The 15,403-nt window shown below is 45.4% G+C and overlaps 3 protein-coding genes across 4 annotated transcripts; all 3 read right to left on the minus strand.

The window, feature by feature from the left end:
* Positions 1–2,492: 2,492 nt before the first annotated feature.
* Positions 2,493–5,177, minus strand: LOC4331236 (replication protein A 32 kDa subunit A-like). Its single transcript, NM_001417106.1, has 10 exons — positions 4,962–5,177; positions 4,750–4,869; positions 4,557–4,654; positions 4,111–4,152; positions 3,897–3,974; positions 3,737–3,815; positions 3,516–3,611; positions 3,353–3,435; positions 2,919–2,987; positions 2,493–2,805 (listed from the first exon to the last, which is right to left on the minus strand). The coding sequence occupies exons 1-10, from the start codon at positions 5,049–5,051 to the stop codon at positions 2,721–2,723; spliced, it is 840 nt and encodes a 279-aa protein (NP_001404035.1). The 5' UTR covers positions 5,052–5,177; the 3' UTR covers positions 2,493–2,720.
* Positions 5,178–5,618: 441 nt separating this feature from the next.
* LOC4331237 (tricalbin-3) lies at positions 5,619–11,234 on the minus strand. Of its 2 annotated transcripts, none has more exons than NM_001417108.1 (8): positions 10,699–11,234; positions 8,956–9,197; positions 8,202–8,220; positions 7,385–7,638; positions 7,008–7,117; positions 6,811–6,909; positions 6,153–6,576; positions 5,619–6,034 (listed from the first exon to the last, which is right to left on the minus strand). In NM_001417108.1, exons 2-8 carry the CDS (start codon positions 9,158–9,160, stop codon positions 5,946–5,948), a joined length of 1,200 nt encoding a protein of 399 aa, NP_001404037.1. In that variant the 5' UTR covers positions 9,161–9,197; positions 10,699–11,234; the 3' UTR covers positions 5,619–5,945. The 2 variants fall into 2 exon arrangements, with proteins under 2 accessions (NP_001404037.1, NP_001404036.1); NM_001417107.1 differs by having other exon boundaries at positions 9,784–11,234.
* Positions 11,235–12,409: 1,175 nt separating this feature from the next.
* Positions 12,410–15,403, minus strand: LOC136355391 (uncharacterized). The gene is made up of 9 exons (XM_066307924.1): positions 15,271–15,403; positions 14,829–15,198; positions 14,334–14,744; positions 13,944–14,242; positions 13,609–13,867; positions 13,267–13,516; positions 13,111–13,176; positions 12,889–13,020; positions 12,410–12,825 (listed from the first exon to the last, which is right to left on the minus strand). The coding sequence occupies exons 3-9, from the start codon at positions 14,469–14,471 to the stop codon at positions 12,605–12,607; spliced, it is 1,365 nt and encodes a 454-aa protein (XP_066164021.1). The 5' UTR covers positions 14,472–14,744; positions 14,829–15,198; positions 15,271–15,403; the 3' UTR covers positions 12,410–12,604.

The following is a 15,403-nucleotide window of genomic DNA, read 5'->3' on the forward strand; positions in this document are numbered from 1 at the left end:
CCCACATATATGAATTTTCAATAAAACTTTAGTAAGATCATGAATATGTCACTGGTTCTCTTGGAACATGCATGTGTGGCGCCTGCGATGTAATAAAAAAATCACCATGTTTAATTGCTGGAGCAAATTAAAGCAAATTAAACGATGGACCAACCGTACCAACCGGTCGGATCGATCGAGGGGTAGCCGGCTTAGTGATATCTATCGATGATGGATGGATCGATCAAGAGTACTATCAAGAGCTGCATGTACCTATATAGCTTTAACTTATTGACACTTTTCACGTGTGTATATCACCAACCAACCAGGCTGAGGCAGGCAGGATTCGAGACATGCGTGTACTATCATATTTATGCATCCACCGATATATCGATCGATCGATTACCGTGGAGCCCTCAAAAATTAATTTATTATGTATTGATAGACATCAATCGGTTTTATTCTAATTACATATCTCTGTTGAGTGATTAAGCATCTACAGTGTTTGCATTAGCTAAGCTTGCTAGCTAGTAGCTTAGTTAGTGTCTATCTGAATGGCTATGCATGTAGGAATGATCATACATCTTACCTACTTACTACTATGGGCCTGTTCGGCTGGCCGATACAGCTACTTCAGCTGCAGACACAACACAATACTATTTATGTTGGCTGCACAACAGTGAAATTAAGTGCAGCCGAACAGAGCCATATAATATATGATATGGATCAATGTCCCAATCGTCGCCACTATCATATTCTTACCTACTTAATAGAAGTGAACCACACGTATATGTGCATATCTACACCTACACATTATTAACAGAGTTTGAATATGAGATGTCATGTTTATATTAAAAAAAAGGCACATGGTCTATATTAAAAACTACAATTTTTTAATGAAAATAGAAGCGAAGAATTATATATCAAACTCAATTCTTAAAATGTAGGCTATTTAAGTTAAATAGTGCGCTAAGACTACCTCACAAAATAACCTCCCCCCTCTCTCTCTCTCTCTCTCTCCGCTCTCCTCCCCCTCCCCTCCTCTCCTGGTGTGAAAAAAAAAACTCTCCTCTTTAACCAAACATTGGTCTATCGATCGCTAGGCTCCCCTCCGTCTCCTACTCCCTCTCCTTTCTGTGCCCTCAGTCCTCATCCACTCCCCCTCTCTCTCTCTCTCTCTCTCCTTCTGCTGTAAAAGAATTAATATTTTCATTATTTGAATGAAATTCACTTATTATTAAGAAAAAGATTAATCTGATCAAAATAATTTAATGTTGAGAGGGGTAACGATAATTTTTTTCATAAGGAGGGAAAGGAGAGCCTACATGACCAACTTTCAAAAGTAAATTACCAGGATAAATTTTCTACATAGAGAGGTGGAAGAGCAATTTATTTTTTTTCTGAGAGAGATAGAACCAATTTCTGGCTAAACATATTACCAAAATAAATTTATTATGCCCTATATGCTTGGAGGGTTGAGAGTTCTTTTACGAGAGGAGAAGAGGGGGGGGGGGGGGTTGCTAGAAGGAGTGAGATTTGGGATGGGTGAAGAGACTAGAGAAATAACTACTCCCTTTGTTCCCTCCTAGTACAACATTGGCTTATTTTGGAACGGAAGGAGTAGTGTTTGGGTTGTTCGGGTAAATGCAAGAGAATTTTTTATATTATTAGGAGGGAAGTGGGAGAGTGGATGAAAGGGGACAGTTGCTGTGTGAGACGCATTGTTTATCACTACATAAAAATTGCAATTGGATCTTGAAAAACAGGAGCTAAGATTTGCACCATCAATTAATTTGCAACATCAATTAATCCAACATTTCTACTTTTAAGATTTAGTGTAGCACAAAATACAAATACAATTGTATTGATATATTCCAAAATCATACTAGTAGCTAAGAGTTATACCAAAAACTTTTTTTTCTAACATTATGTTAAATTGTGCATAAAAATCCGTTAGCATATATAACACAACTATTAATACCATGTGCCTAATTAGTTTAGAACCTAGATATACTATTGGGATCAATTAGTAGCCTAAACTTCGGGCACTAAAAACAAATGGCATGTGTAAGTATCCCCCTGATATTTTGTAGGTGGGTCGCCTGGCCAGCTAAATTAACCTTGTCTTTTTCCGCTTTACACTAGTGGACTCGTCCATATTGTTTCCTTAATAATTCGCTGCTTTAATTATTTCCAGATCACCAACGGATGATAGATCAGTGCTACCTAAGCATAGTACACAGCACATTTGTATTGTTGCCCCGTGCGGCCAGCTCACCATCCAACCATGGCAATGCATGTGTTAGTTAGCTCCATGTGAATGTGATCCATCCATCCATTCAATCCCATATATGAATCTCATCATCAAATCATTAATTCCCAGATTATTGTGATTGGACCATCTAGCTACCAAAAAACACACGATCGATCGATGATGCGTGAGTTAATATCACAATGAAATTAACTGCATCCAAAGAGATCAATCAAGCATGTTACAGTCCAAATAATGCTGATGCTGCAAAACAACAAACATACATATATTATATGTTTTGTCACTCGATATGTGCTACTCGTAATACAGATACGGTTACATGTAATTTCACTGGATGGAGCAAAACAAACGCACACTGGTTAGTATGACAAGCAAACATGAAGCATCTCGATTGTTCTTCAGTTTCAGCTGCAGCCAGCTTCGAGGCTAGAGGATACATACTAGTAAGTAACTGAGGCTTCAATCCCCTTTATTCATTGAACGCTGACTTGTAGTGAGACTCGTCGATTGTTGAGTATATGTGCCCAATGTCAGCGAGGTAATCAATAGCTACCCTGCATAAATTAACAGAGAGCGAGGTAAGCATCAACCAGCAGCCATAATTTTTCGTCGAATTAATGTCTCGCTGTTGCGTGTGTGTGTGTGAGCGAAGGAGTGAAATACAGACTTGATCTTGGCCTCCGGTAGCCTGAAGCGCTTCACGATTTCATCAATGTGCACACCATGCTCGCTCTCGCTGTCAGTTTATTCGTTGGTCAAACAAGATGAGCAAAACAGCAGTCACCAGATCCTCAAATCTTAATACAATCGGTAGGCCGCTTCTTCAGCCAACACGACAATATTAACAGACAAATACTCTCCATTTCTCCTAGCTAGCAATCCTAGCCAATTCTACTTGTGTTTAATTGGAAAATCTAGGAAAAGTAGATATTGATGGAGCATCAGGTTTTCACGGGAGCTGGTATTTCTAAGCAGATAAAAAAAGGCAAAAGAAACAGAGACATGCATTCGGAATTCATTCCTGAGTAATTGACTTTAAGTCTTTAACAGGACAAGCATTTCTTTTTCCTAGATGACAAGGAAGACGGATGTGCAACTTACACGTTTGCTGGTTCGCGGAAAACATTCAGCACTTCTGTGTTCAAATCAGTTTTTGATCCATTTGTTACACTGAGCACTGGTGCCTGTAAGGATGAGGGAATAAATCACGGCAGCACAGGAGTTTGATTGTTTGATCAATGCAATAACTGTAAATACAACTTACCGGGTTGGATTTCACAGAGGTCGGAGTGGTCATTTCACTGAAGCCATTGGAAGATGAGGATCCCATGGCAGAATATGTTTTTGCAGGGCTACCAATCTACAGTGTTGAAGGTAAGCATTAGTTCTTTTTTTGTTCAAACTCATGAACCTTCTAACTAATGAACACGAGATTGCTATCACGAGAGTATTTGTATAGAACAATTGTACATCACAGCAGCATACCTGTGATTTGGTGTTCTCTAAATGCATTCGCACGCACTGAATGAAATGCAGTGTGACCTCATTATAATCAGTTACAGGCCTGAAATGAACAAAATAAGAGAAAATTAGTTGCATGTCTTATTGCATATTTGCACCAGCAGAATATATGAATGTTACGTACCTGATAGCGAAAGCAGTAGCACGCTTCCTCTCCTGAAGCCCCTTGAGGCTACCAATGACAGAAACATACATTCCATTCCTTTAATTAGGAAAAAAAATAGAGTTATGAGAAAAGGTGATGATCCTCAAGGAGAAAGATGCTAACAATCCTCAAAAATAAAAGATGATGAAGTGCATATATAGAAGCATAAATGGGAGCTATGACTGGTACGTACTGAACAGCAGCGGTTTCAGCAGAATCAGCACCATCATTGACCCTGTAAAATGGATGGAGATAAATAACCATGTAAATCTGCTGAAGCCATTGGCAAAAGAACAACAGGATGTTGTAGTAATTAACCTAATTTCAGAACTAAAGATGTAGGAGTACTACTTATATCATTGCCTTGAATACGAAAAGACAGACCAGATATGTGCTGATGCTCAACCAATGCTTCTAGAAACCAAAAGACACCGTTTGTAGTAGAATGTTTATACTAGTAGTAATTAGCATTCAGGATTGAAAAAACATTTTCCGAATTCCCGGCCTTGAATTGTTTGGAAGTCTAGAACGAGCAAGCTGAACTACAAGTAGTAGTAAACAACCAGTGATGGCAGTTGAAGCAGAAATAGTATTGACTAGGAAGATACAGAAGCGATTGAATCGGCGAAATGGGCTCACCATCTGATGAAATCGAGGCGGCCGGTGCCATCGTCGATCGTGAAGGACACATCGGTGTTCCGCTCCGTCTTGCCACTGACCAATCCCACAAGCCTAACCTGAAAAAGCAACAAGGAAACACCCAAATCAACAAGCTAAGAGGAAATTAAAGCAGGGAGGGGGGGGGCATTTTCCGTGTTGTGTTGCAGCATACGTTGGCTGTCTCGACGCCGTCGACGACGAAGGGAGCGCCCTTCTCCCCGGTGATGCCAGATTGCTGCGCTTCAGAGATCTGCTTCACGGTGAGCGGCATGGTGCTCGATGCGCCCCGGCTCTACAAAATCAAAAGAAAAGAAAGATGATTTTATCCCCCTTGTTTCTCGAAACCAAGACACACACGGATGAGAATGGAATGGAGATTACTACCTTGGAAGGGGTGGTAGAGTCGGCGGCGGCATTCTGGGAGGAGGTGAACTGCGACGGCGAGAAGGCGTCGGGCTGGCTGAAGGACATCATGCTTACTCTCTCTCTCTCTCTGAATCTTTCTTTCACTCTCCTCTCGCGTCTCGCGGTGGTGGCGGCGGCGGCGGCGGCGGCGGGGTTGATGGGATTTGGAGTTAGATCGAGTAGACTAAAAAGCCCAGGAAGAGCAAGCGCGCGGGAGATTGGGGAAACCAAGAGGCGGGAGGTTGTGGAACGCGCGGGAAATGGCTCCATTCATTCCCGCCATTTCTCTCCTGACCTTTCGCGTTGCTGACACGTGGGGCCCGCCAGTCAGTCAGTGTGCCCAAACCCGTTTCATCTGGGACCTTCTTCTCGACGGGCACAGACTGATAAGTGATAACCAGTTCTCAAAAAAAGACTGATAACCAAAGTCGAGCGATGATTCGATGGAATTCGATAGGTTTTGATGGAATTTCTTTGAATTTTGTCGGTAACCGATCAGTTTTACAAAAAGAAACGAAATTCAGCATGCCTGCACTTGCTCCCTTAATTTTGTTTAGGAAAAAAAACAAACGAAATCATGTCTTCTGCTAATCTGCTATCTATTGATGAATGAATGGTGCAATCTTTGATCCAATTCCAAGAGGAGAGATGAACGCAACTCCAAATTTCCCATTCACACAAATTAAATCATGTGCGTGGATGGTTGCACAAAAAGGATATGCTACATCATGTCAATCGTATGAAATAGAAAAAGGGAGGAGAGACAGCCGCCAAAAGCCAAGCCATTCTTTGATTCCTCTGCAACATTAGATACATGGGAATGGAATATACACTTGTCGGCAAAAATAAAGTTAAAAAAAATCAAAACAAAACGACCTCTGCTACTAGCTGCGGATGATCAGATTCAGACAGATGGATCGTCCAAATACTCCAGTCAGATCAGATTCTTCATGCATCAACTCTTCAAGGGTTGAAATAGCCTGAACCACCAAGGTTGGATGAGACCAGCACCATCACACTTGTTATGGCAGCAAGCCACACTAGAGCAGTATCTGAATCACAAACAAAATCAGAAAATCAATCAAGGTGATGTAGTAATGGAAATCTAAACACAAGCCAACCAACAATACTATGCAGGTAACCAGCATAGTGAATTCAACAGTTGGTTACCTGTGGAGCTATTGGATACAGTCCCTGTATCAGCAGCTGCTGCAGCATTTTCACCATCTCTGGATTTAGCAGCCTGCTCACTATCTCTCAAGCTTCCGGGTTCAGACGACGACACAATGCCTTGAAATTCCTCGCTGACAAGCAGCGCGGCCAGCAGATCCATGAAGGTCTCTCTCTCTTTACCATCCATGTCACTTTGCTTACTTGTACTGTCTTGGACATAATCTAGCACATCCTCGTCTGAAACATAGCCCGCAGCAAACTCATTTTTTACCCCTTCATCTTCCTCGTCCTCGACATATGCTTTGTATGTGAGGCGAAGGAGTACTTCCCCTTTTGACCGTTTCCCAAGTAAGCCCCATCCTCCATATAAAGTTACAATTTTGTCTGTAGGTACTGTGTCTTTAAGTGATCCTAACTCAACCTGGCAAATAGAATATACTCAGAAACACGTTCCACTTCAACAAAGGACACCCAAAAATACAAACAAAATACACTTCACTCATCACTGATATAGTATGTTTGCTTGACCTAGCAAACTGCTGTAAAACAGTACACTAAACTACAAATTTCCAAGTAATATCACATACATCAGCTTAGAGAGGATACTAAGGAAAACTTTCAATTGAAACAAACTTTGCAAAAGATGAAACCCTACCTCTCCAGTGCCAATAGTGACATCGGTTAGACCAACTGAATCCTTTACTTGAATGCACAACTTCTGTTTGCGAGGGTTTGCAACTAGCATATGAAAGTCCTGTTTGATGTCAAGTGCTTATGAGCATGATAGTATACAAGAAAAAGGTTCCATCAAAATGCCCATGAGCTTAAAGTATAACTGTCTCAGAGCTTTACTTGATTCCAGATTGGTTCGCCTGGTTGCCCAATTACAGTTGTTTGACTATTCTTCTTGCTCTTTATTTCTTGATCACCAAGAATCATGACAACATATGGATCAGTCTTCCCTGCAAGTGACAAAAAAAATTATACCTAAATATTCTATCAAAGTGACACAGATGTCTGTAAGGATAGGCGAACTAATTTTTTATTTCATCTCCAGCTTGCCCAAGTGGTAAAATTATTTAATGATTTGATTTGTTTTTTCTGAGCAGATAAACTCAATAGAAGCTAAATATTTATGATATTCTTCTAACAAGATGCTGGGTGCAATTTCCAAACTAATAAACATACGCTAAATATTTCCATTTGGAAACCAAAGAGTTCTTTTTTACCGAATAAGACAAAGCTAAGCTTCCTGGCATCAACTAATGTCACTGATAGTTCTCCAACGAAGTCCTTATTCCCATCTTGAATTACATCACTTGCAACATCTTGAAGTATGCCACTTGCAACATTTTGGATTACGTCACTTGCAACATCTCCTGCAACAGGTCCCATAGATCTTCCCTGCTGAAAATCAAGGACAATCTTCTTGGGCCGCACAAAGAGACGTGGCAAATCTTCTGTTAGAAGTTTCGTGAGAAACCTAGAGGAGGTAGAGTCACAGGTGACTTATTAGAACCACCGGCCAAAGGGTGAACAAGGTTTGTCTATTAAAGAGCAGCATTAAATGAAAAGCTAAGCCTTAAGGTGTTGAATTAGGATACAGTTGCAGAATTTTTCCGAAAACATGATACAAACAATAACAATGCAGGCACCTGCATTTTATATAGATTGTTAAATATGGTTGCTACTAATTCAACAGAATCTTCATGGATCTACCAACATGTATTTAATAAAGAGTCTAGGCTAAGTAAGAAGCAAAAACTAATATTGATAGCTTAAACAAGTAATAGCATATGTTTTATCACCAGCTAAGCACATGGGGATAAGAATATTTAACCACCTAGAACTAGAGTGAACAAGAAAGCAAGAGAAGAAGGCGGCAGAGAGGGTAAAGGTGACAGTGGGAAGGTAGGTTAGGCCATTACAAAAAGAAACTAAGAAAGCAACTTTAAAATGCATTAGTAGTCCCTGCTCATTGAGCAATATCTATGTAGTAGCATCTAACCATGATTCTGCGTAGATGTTTGAGATGATAGTACTTACATTGACAGAACAGGAATTGCTGGTGAAGACAAGCACCATATCCATGCAAAAAATTGAAAATACCAATATACCATTAGCAAAGGCTCAAACTTATAACATACAAATTTATATAACGGAAACAGAAAATAAATGAAATAAAAGGCTGACAACTACCCAACATGAACAAACGAATAGGAAACAAAGCACAAATACACAACATATCCAGTTTCAGAACATTAAACAGATTGACACCATTGTGCATACATAAACTAAGAAATTGTAGGCTTGAAAAACTAAAGTCCTACGATCGTAATTTTTTTTCTCCCATTTCTTCCAATTCATTTGTAAGAAGACATTCATGGTTACAAACTTACAATTCCAAGATATCAGTCAGAAAACCCCTGGATCTTTGGGACACGAAATATCAGAAATGCAATATATAAAGGGGGTACTAGAGTAATAATGGACTGCGGTAATTGGCAAGTATATACTATAGTACAAGTGTGTTACAAATACTGTTAAAACATTAACCGTACCAATTGGAACGCGGTATACTCTAGATATGTGCAGAAATGGGCTATTTGCAATGCTGTGTTACATGATTCACAGGGCATATTGTCAGTTGGTGCTGCATGTTTGTTTCCAGAAAATCATATGAGTTAAAAGGTGCCAACCATGCTTTCTTTTGGAATCACGAGAAAATCAACCTTACAAAGGCATGAAATTTAAGTACAGGTTGCATAGGAAATAATAAGATTGGACAAGCAAGTCATACCCATAAGATTGAAAAGCCGGAACAGAGACAGCTCAAATTTAATCTTTGGGAGCGATACAAATGCCCAAGATACAGCTCCCACCCAAGGTTCTGTCGGTATAAGCCTTAGTTTAACCCACAATTCCCCATCGATATCGAAATCTCGAACCCAGACTGGCACAACGACAGGTACGGCACTAAACTTTAAGGAGAGGGCCAATGCCATGCGTGCACCACCAGTATAACGGAGGCCAATTTGGTACCTGAAATACAGGATGAGTTACTCGCTGCCTTTTGCTGGCCAACACTAAAACATGATATAGATACAATAACAATGTAGACAGCAGTGTTGCCGTTTGCTTTTTAAAAAAAATCAGGGCATCAACAATGACCAAGAAAGTAGAAATCAGAAACTAGAATGAACATATTTATACGGTAACAGATACATGCCCACCCATAGACTGTAGTAATAAGAAGTGAACTGCTGGAATAGTCATCCTAGTATTTTGTTTCATGGTGGTGCTAATCCTATGATAGATACCCAAAAAAGAGTAATACTCCATTTTGGTATGTGAATTACAGGCAAATGGCGACAAATATTCCTAAGACCAATGTCATCATGCTTTGCTTTCCAATTTCCTCACATGAGCAGTGCAATGGTAGTGGGGTTACCATACCGATTACCAATGTGTTATGTGCTTCTCAAGCACTAGTAGTAGTACTAGCTAGAACAACGTTTGGGACAAGCAATGTGAAGAATATTTCCATGTTTCTTGCTGCAACGGTAGCTCCCAACCGAATTGGGTATGGAAAAGAAAGAAGAGAGTAGTAGAAGAAGTGAGGACGTACTGGAGGTCGTTGGCCCGGCGTGAGGTGCGGCGCTCGACGTTCCTAACGGAGAGGGGCTCCTCGCCGAGGTAGAACTGCCTGATCTCGACGCGGTTGACGTAATCGGGCTTGTGGAGGTTGTCGATGACGGGCTGGAGCAAGCCGACGATCCAGTTCTCGATGCCAGGGCGGTAGACCTTCCAGAGCTTGCCGAGCACCATGTTGACCCACTCGACGGACTCCTTGCGCTGCAGGTCCTTCTCCTCGAGGAAGAGGGAGAAGCTGGAGGTGGGCACCTGCGGCCACGTGCCGTTGACCTTGACCTCGCGCTCGGCGCGGCGGCGCTTGCGCAGGGTCCAGAGCTTGTCGAAGGCGGCGCCGACGAAGAAGAAGAGGGCGAAAAGGCCGAGGACGGAGCGGTTGACGGGCGGCGCCGGGAGCGGGTGGATGACGCCCAGCTGGGTCCGGAGCTTGGAGACGAGGGGGTCCTCTCCCCCGGCGCCGCGGAAGGTTCCGGAAGCGAAGGTGGTGGAGGAGGTGGAGGTGGAGGTGGTCTCCGAGACGCCGGGGGTGTGGAGCGGGAGGTTGTTGGCGGAGAGGGGGGCCGGGCGCCTGGGCGGAAAGGCGGCGGTGGCGGTGGCTTTGGGGGTGGGCCATCGGCGGCGGCGGATAGGGAGGAGGGAGGGGAGGAAGCAGGAAGAGGTGCTAGCGGCGGCGAGGGAGGGCGGCGGCAGCGGAGTGCCGGCGGAGGGGGGAAGCATCGGGGTCCACCGACATCCGGCGGAGGCAGCGAGGATTGCGTCTCGTCTCGTCGTCGGAAGCAGAATTCAAGTTGAAATTGAGCAGAGCAGCAGGTCTCCTCGTGTAGCTAGCTGCAGCTGCGATGCGACGGAGGGGGAGGGGGAAGGGGAAGGGAGGGGCAGTCGATCAGCTCACCGTCACCGGCCACCACAGCCGTGCGTCGCCGCGTGTCGTGGCGACTCCCACCCCACCAGTTTCCTCCCTTGCCATTCCATCCGCGTCTCGCGCTGTTTCTCTCTCTCTCTCTCTTTTCTTCTTCCGATAAAATGAGCGAATTTTTTGTGTGTAGGTATATTTTTCTGGAAAAAAAAGTTCGATGAATCGAGTTTGAGTATCACATTTACGACGTCTCACAACTTAAATCGAGTGTAAATCTAATCCCTCGTCAAATTTAACTCGAGTGGTCTATTTTCCTCCCCTCCTCTCTCCCCATCTCTCTCAATCATTTTTCTCTCAACAAATATCCAAGACACGACTAAGCACATGAGGTGTTGGAGCGCCATCAGCACCTAGAGCTCCTGTCAGAGCTTCTACGACTCCTATTCGGCGATGGTTAGCCCGAGGTGCCCCCCGTTTCCTGTGAAAGCTCCCCAATCCCTGACCCCACGGTAGCTGCAAAAGGGAGGAGCAACATCCTTCTACTCTAGCCGTGATGGCCTGTCACTCCAACAGCAACTCAAGGACGGTGAGGCAGATGAGGAGGCTGTGGTGGCAAATGAGTGGGCAGCTCTGTCGAATCAGGCCTAATTGCCTGCCACATGAGCAGCGCGAGCAGCGCAGGTAAATCCGGATGATTTGCTTTGCTCGTCGCGGTTTATATCCAAGCCTGAGTGGGCAAGTGCCTTCCCTTGCCATGGACACATTGTCGTCAAGCATCTATGATTGTTCCTTCAAGATCCAGCTAATCGTCTCATCAGGGGCTCAATCGTCGACATGAGTGGCTTACTCGCTAGCTTCGTCTCCACCTCTCACCTTGACGATGGGAATCACGCCTACCATAGTTGCATAGGGCTTTACCCGTCCATGCTACATCTTGCTAATTTGTGTATCATTCCTATGTTGTTCCGATCAGGAAACACACTGGTAATTAATTATTTATTTATTGTCTCTGTTAGGTACTTAGGTATTGTATTAATTTGATGCCTAGCCGTGCTCAACCTCCACCTCTCTTAATGAGGCGCCACCGCTTGCGCTGCTGGGTGACACCATCAGTCGTCTCTATCGTGACCGCAATTGTGTTGAGGGGGAAGAGAGAGAGATAAGGAAGAGAGGAAAGAGAGAGGCGTCCCTGACGTGTGGACCTATGTAGGTCACACGCTGACTCACGCCATGTCAGTTGAAAATAGATGTAATACACTAATATTTACCTTGGTATTACAAGTTGAGAGATAGGTTATATTCGATATTACGGTTCAAATACAGTACGTGAAATGAACTTATTTCCTATTTTCCGTTGGGAGAATAGGCCCATCAGCCTAGTCCACAAAAATGAGACCCGATGCAATAGGCGAATTTTTTTTATTTATAATTTTTTTATTAAAAGTTTTACAAAAATAATTTTCCATTTTGAAAATTGACGGAAGTAGTCGCCTACCGCCCTCTGGGCGTGATTCACTGCAATATATGTGAACTCAATGAGATACATTATTCATTAGATGTGACAAGACGATCACGCGTGGGCGTGATTCACTTTATGTCAACAGGCAGCGCCGAAAGTTGATAGTGACAACTCGAGCTGCCGCTTTTCATGTGTGCTGTTGTGGACTGTGCGCGCTACTGGATCTGACACTACCGTGAAGCGCCGAAAGTGTGTTGTCGTGAGCATAAGTTGTTCTAGCACCATATGAATGAAAAGAACTATCTAGACGAGACAAACACAAGTAGTACTGCAGTAGTAATAGCAAAAGTAGTACTGCTTTACAAGTTTGTAAGCCAAAAGAAACGGTCACATAAGGACTGAAGAGGTAGAACACTACTGACGAGGCCTCTTACCCCTGTCCCTCCTACCCTGCGCCCTAATGTGCCCCTGGGAGTATGTGAGTCAGTCCGGGGGTACGGCACGGCCAACCCGTCCTGCCTGTACAGGTGTGACCTCTGGCTGCTCCTGAGTGTGCGCCTCTGGAGCTCCTCCAAGCTGAGAGGAGCCTAGTACGTCGTGGTGGTGTGCACCGTGCAAGTCGTCGTCGTAGAACTGGCTAGTAGGACCAGTCCTACCGGCGTGAGACGAAGAGGCCCCAGTACCGAAGACCCCGGCTGCAAATCCTGCTGGACAAGGACCATCAGTTTCATACAGGTATTTAATAGTATTAATAAAAAGTAAAGTACCGTGTGGGCGAGGGATCGACGCTCCGTGAGAGGAAGAGCTGGCGAACGCGCCCGAAGAGGTGGCGAACGCCCCTGCGGAGCTCGCGGAAGCGCCGGTCGTGCCTGCGAACGCGCTCGAAGGCAGACGAGGTCCTGCGATGAGGAAACGTGCCGTTAAAACATGGTGACATATTCGTGCAAAAGCTGAAACAAAAATGAACTAATCTCTGGGCTGAACTGTACCGTGCGAAACCGGTGCTGTAGGTCGCACTGCTCCAAAGCTAGGGGCGCTCGAAGGCAAACGAGGTCCTGCGAGGATGGAACATCAAGTTACGACGGGGTGATGTTTTCGTACAAAAACAGAAACAAAACTTAAGAAACCTCTGGGCTGAGCAGTACCGTGCGAAACAGGTACCGTAGGTCGAGGTCCTGCTCCGACGGTAGGCGCGCGAGGCCGTGGTTGTACCGGACCAGCTGGAGGTACGACGTCCACGGCGCTGCGACAGGAGAAGACGCGCATGACCGCACGCATCTTCTCCTGCATCCGGTCGAAGGTCACCCTCTGCTCAACGTCAGTCAAGTGCAAACCTCTGTTCAACCTCACTTGGACTGCGGTGATATCGGCACTGATATCCTGTGCGGCATCAGCCTATGCAAGATGGAAATAAAAAATTCAGTAGTTGTCCTATATTATGCAAGATAAATGAAATAATTGTAAGAACTAATACAAATTCGATGTACCCCCACGAAGTAGTCTCGGTCACGGTGCGTGGGATACGCGTCCGTCACAGCGGCAACGTGCGGCTCTGGGGCGTCTGGAGTGAAGGTCACACGCGCACGAGTGCGAGGAAGGTACCAGCGAAGGTAGTCACGGTAGTTCTCCTCCGTGTGTGGGAAGAGCTCGTTGATCACCTCCTCTGTAGCTAACACCCAGTCGTCAACGTACTGCTGTACACGTGGAGCCCAAAGTGCGCCTGCTAGCTGTCCCCGTCGAGTCAACCTGTGAAGAGAGGTAAATTATATGGCTCGATGAAGTAATTATCATAAAAATTTAGAAATGAACAATCCGAACTCACGAGTGGTCGGCAGGGAGGACGGTCGGCTGCACGTTGCCCGGAAACACCTGCCTAAGTCCGAACTGTCTCATCACACGCTGCGGGCAGTGAGGCTCAACGAAAATGTCGAACACCATCGGCAGGATGGTGAGCCAATAAGCCCGGTCGCGTGTGCACAACGACGAAAGTCCTAGCGGTGCTCTCGCAGCGACGGCCTCTTCTGTGTACGGCTCCCAGATGACGTCGCTCGGCTGGAGACGGTCAAACTCGAACACGAAGTCCGGGTAACCTCGTCTCACCTGGACGTGAGCGTAACGACGCTGCAATAAACATGATCGGAATTAGACATGTTATGTGAAGAAAAAAAAGAAGACGACTGATAAACTTATAACGCAGCGAAGTTGCACTAACCCCACGTCGACACCAGTAAGTCCCCATCGTGGGACCGTCCTCTGGCCACTGCGCGCTGCGACCAACCCCGTAGGGTGCGCTGTCCACCACTGGTCGACCTATGGCAAACCTCTCGGCTGCCCAAAGCTGAAGCAACATAGGGCAGCCAGCGATGATCGCTCCCGCGTCAGTCTTCGTGCACGCCTCACAGAGGGCACGGTACGTGGCTGCTAGCACGGCAGAACCCCAGCTCCACTGCGGCACGTCCTGTGGCTAAGCATCCGCAATGGACCGTGCGTAGTGGACCAGCCGGAAGTCCACAGCGTGCCCGTGGGTGCTAGTGAACATCACCCACCCGAACAACCACATTAGGTACGCCTCAAGGGAGCGTCGGACCGAGTAATCATCAGCGTCAGGGTGCAGAAGGTCCGCCTACAATTAAGAATGAAATTTTAGTACAAAACACTCATCCGGTCGCAAATAAGCATGTATGATAATAACAACTTATTTACTTACAGTGAACTGGAGCAACCAAGCCTTGCTAGGCCCGACTGTAGAGTACGGAGGAAGGGTGTTGGCCGGTCCTAGGTGTGGAAGGCGCATCACCTGCTCGAAGCGCGCAGTGATATCCTCCTTCCACCCAAAAACACCGTCCACGGGACCAACTGGTGCTCCCGCCAGCGGTAGCCCGAGCAGGTACGACACGTCCTGCAGTGTCAGAGCCATCTCCCCACAGGGAAGGTGGAACGTGTGCGTCTCAGGTCTCCAGCGGTCTACAAGAGCGGCAAGGAGTGACCGGTCTGCATCCCACCGCTTCGCTGGGTCACGGTCGTCCGCCGCCGCCTCAACAAGCCTACAAAGTGGTAGAAGGCCTGCCGCACGCAACCTGTATAGAGCAAACTTCAAACATAACTACGACACAAAGCAAAGTTGAGTTGAAATGTGAACATACGCGTACCAAGGAACGTGACGGGGGTCGACACGCAACCACTCGCGCGACGTGCGTGGACGGAAGGTGCCGAGCTGTGCACCCTCGACTGCTGACAGGAACGAGCGGTGGTTCCTGTCAATCCCACGGTTCAACAGCGCCG

Source organism: Oryza sativa, chromosome 2 (assembly GCF_034140825.1).
Source record: "Oryza sativa Japonica Group chromosome 2, ASM3414082v1".
Taxonomy (NCBI): Eukaryota; Viridiplantae; Streptophyta; class Magnoliopsida; order Poales; family Poaceae; genus Oryza; species Oryza sativa.

Coding starts and splice junctions, on each gene's coding strand:
- LOC4331236 (NM_001417106.1), bottom strand. CDS start 5,051: ATGATGTCCTTCAGCCAGCCCGACGCCTTCTCGCCGTCGCAGTTCACC. Junction 4,870..4,961: donor ACTCTACCACCCCTTCCAAG/GTAGTAATCTCC, acceptor TTGATTTTGTAG/AGCCGGGGCGCATCGAGCAC. Junction 2,988..3,352: donor TTCCGCGAACCAGCAAACGT/GTAAGTTGCACA, acceptor ATAAACTGACAG/CGAGAGCGAGCATGGTGTGC.
- LOC4331237 (NM_001417107.1), bottom strand. CDS start 10,523: ATGCTTCCCCCCTCCGCCGGCACTCCGCTGCCGCCGCCCTCCCTCGCC. Junction 6,910..7,007: donor GCGAACCAATCTGGAATCAA/GTAAAGCTCTGA, acceptor GACATCAAACAG/GACTTTCATATGCTAGTTGC. Junction 6,577..6,810: donor TCACTATTGGCACTGGAGAG/GTAGGGTTTCAT, acceptor TCTATTTGCCAG/GTTGAGTTAGGATCACTTAA.
- LOC136355391 (XM_066307924.1), bottom strand. CDS start 14,471: ATGTTGCTTCAGCTTTGGGCAGCCGAGAGGTTTGCCATAGGTCGACCA. Junction 13,517..13,608: donor ACCGAGACTACTTCGTGGGG/GTACATCGAATT, acceptor CATCTTGCATAG/GCTGATGCCGCACAGGATAT. Junction 12,826..12,888: donor GTCGATCCCTCGCCCACACG/GTACTTTACTTT, acceptor CTTGTCCAGCAG/GATTTGCAGCCGGGGTCTTC.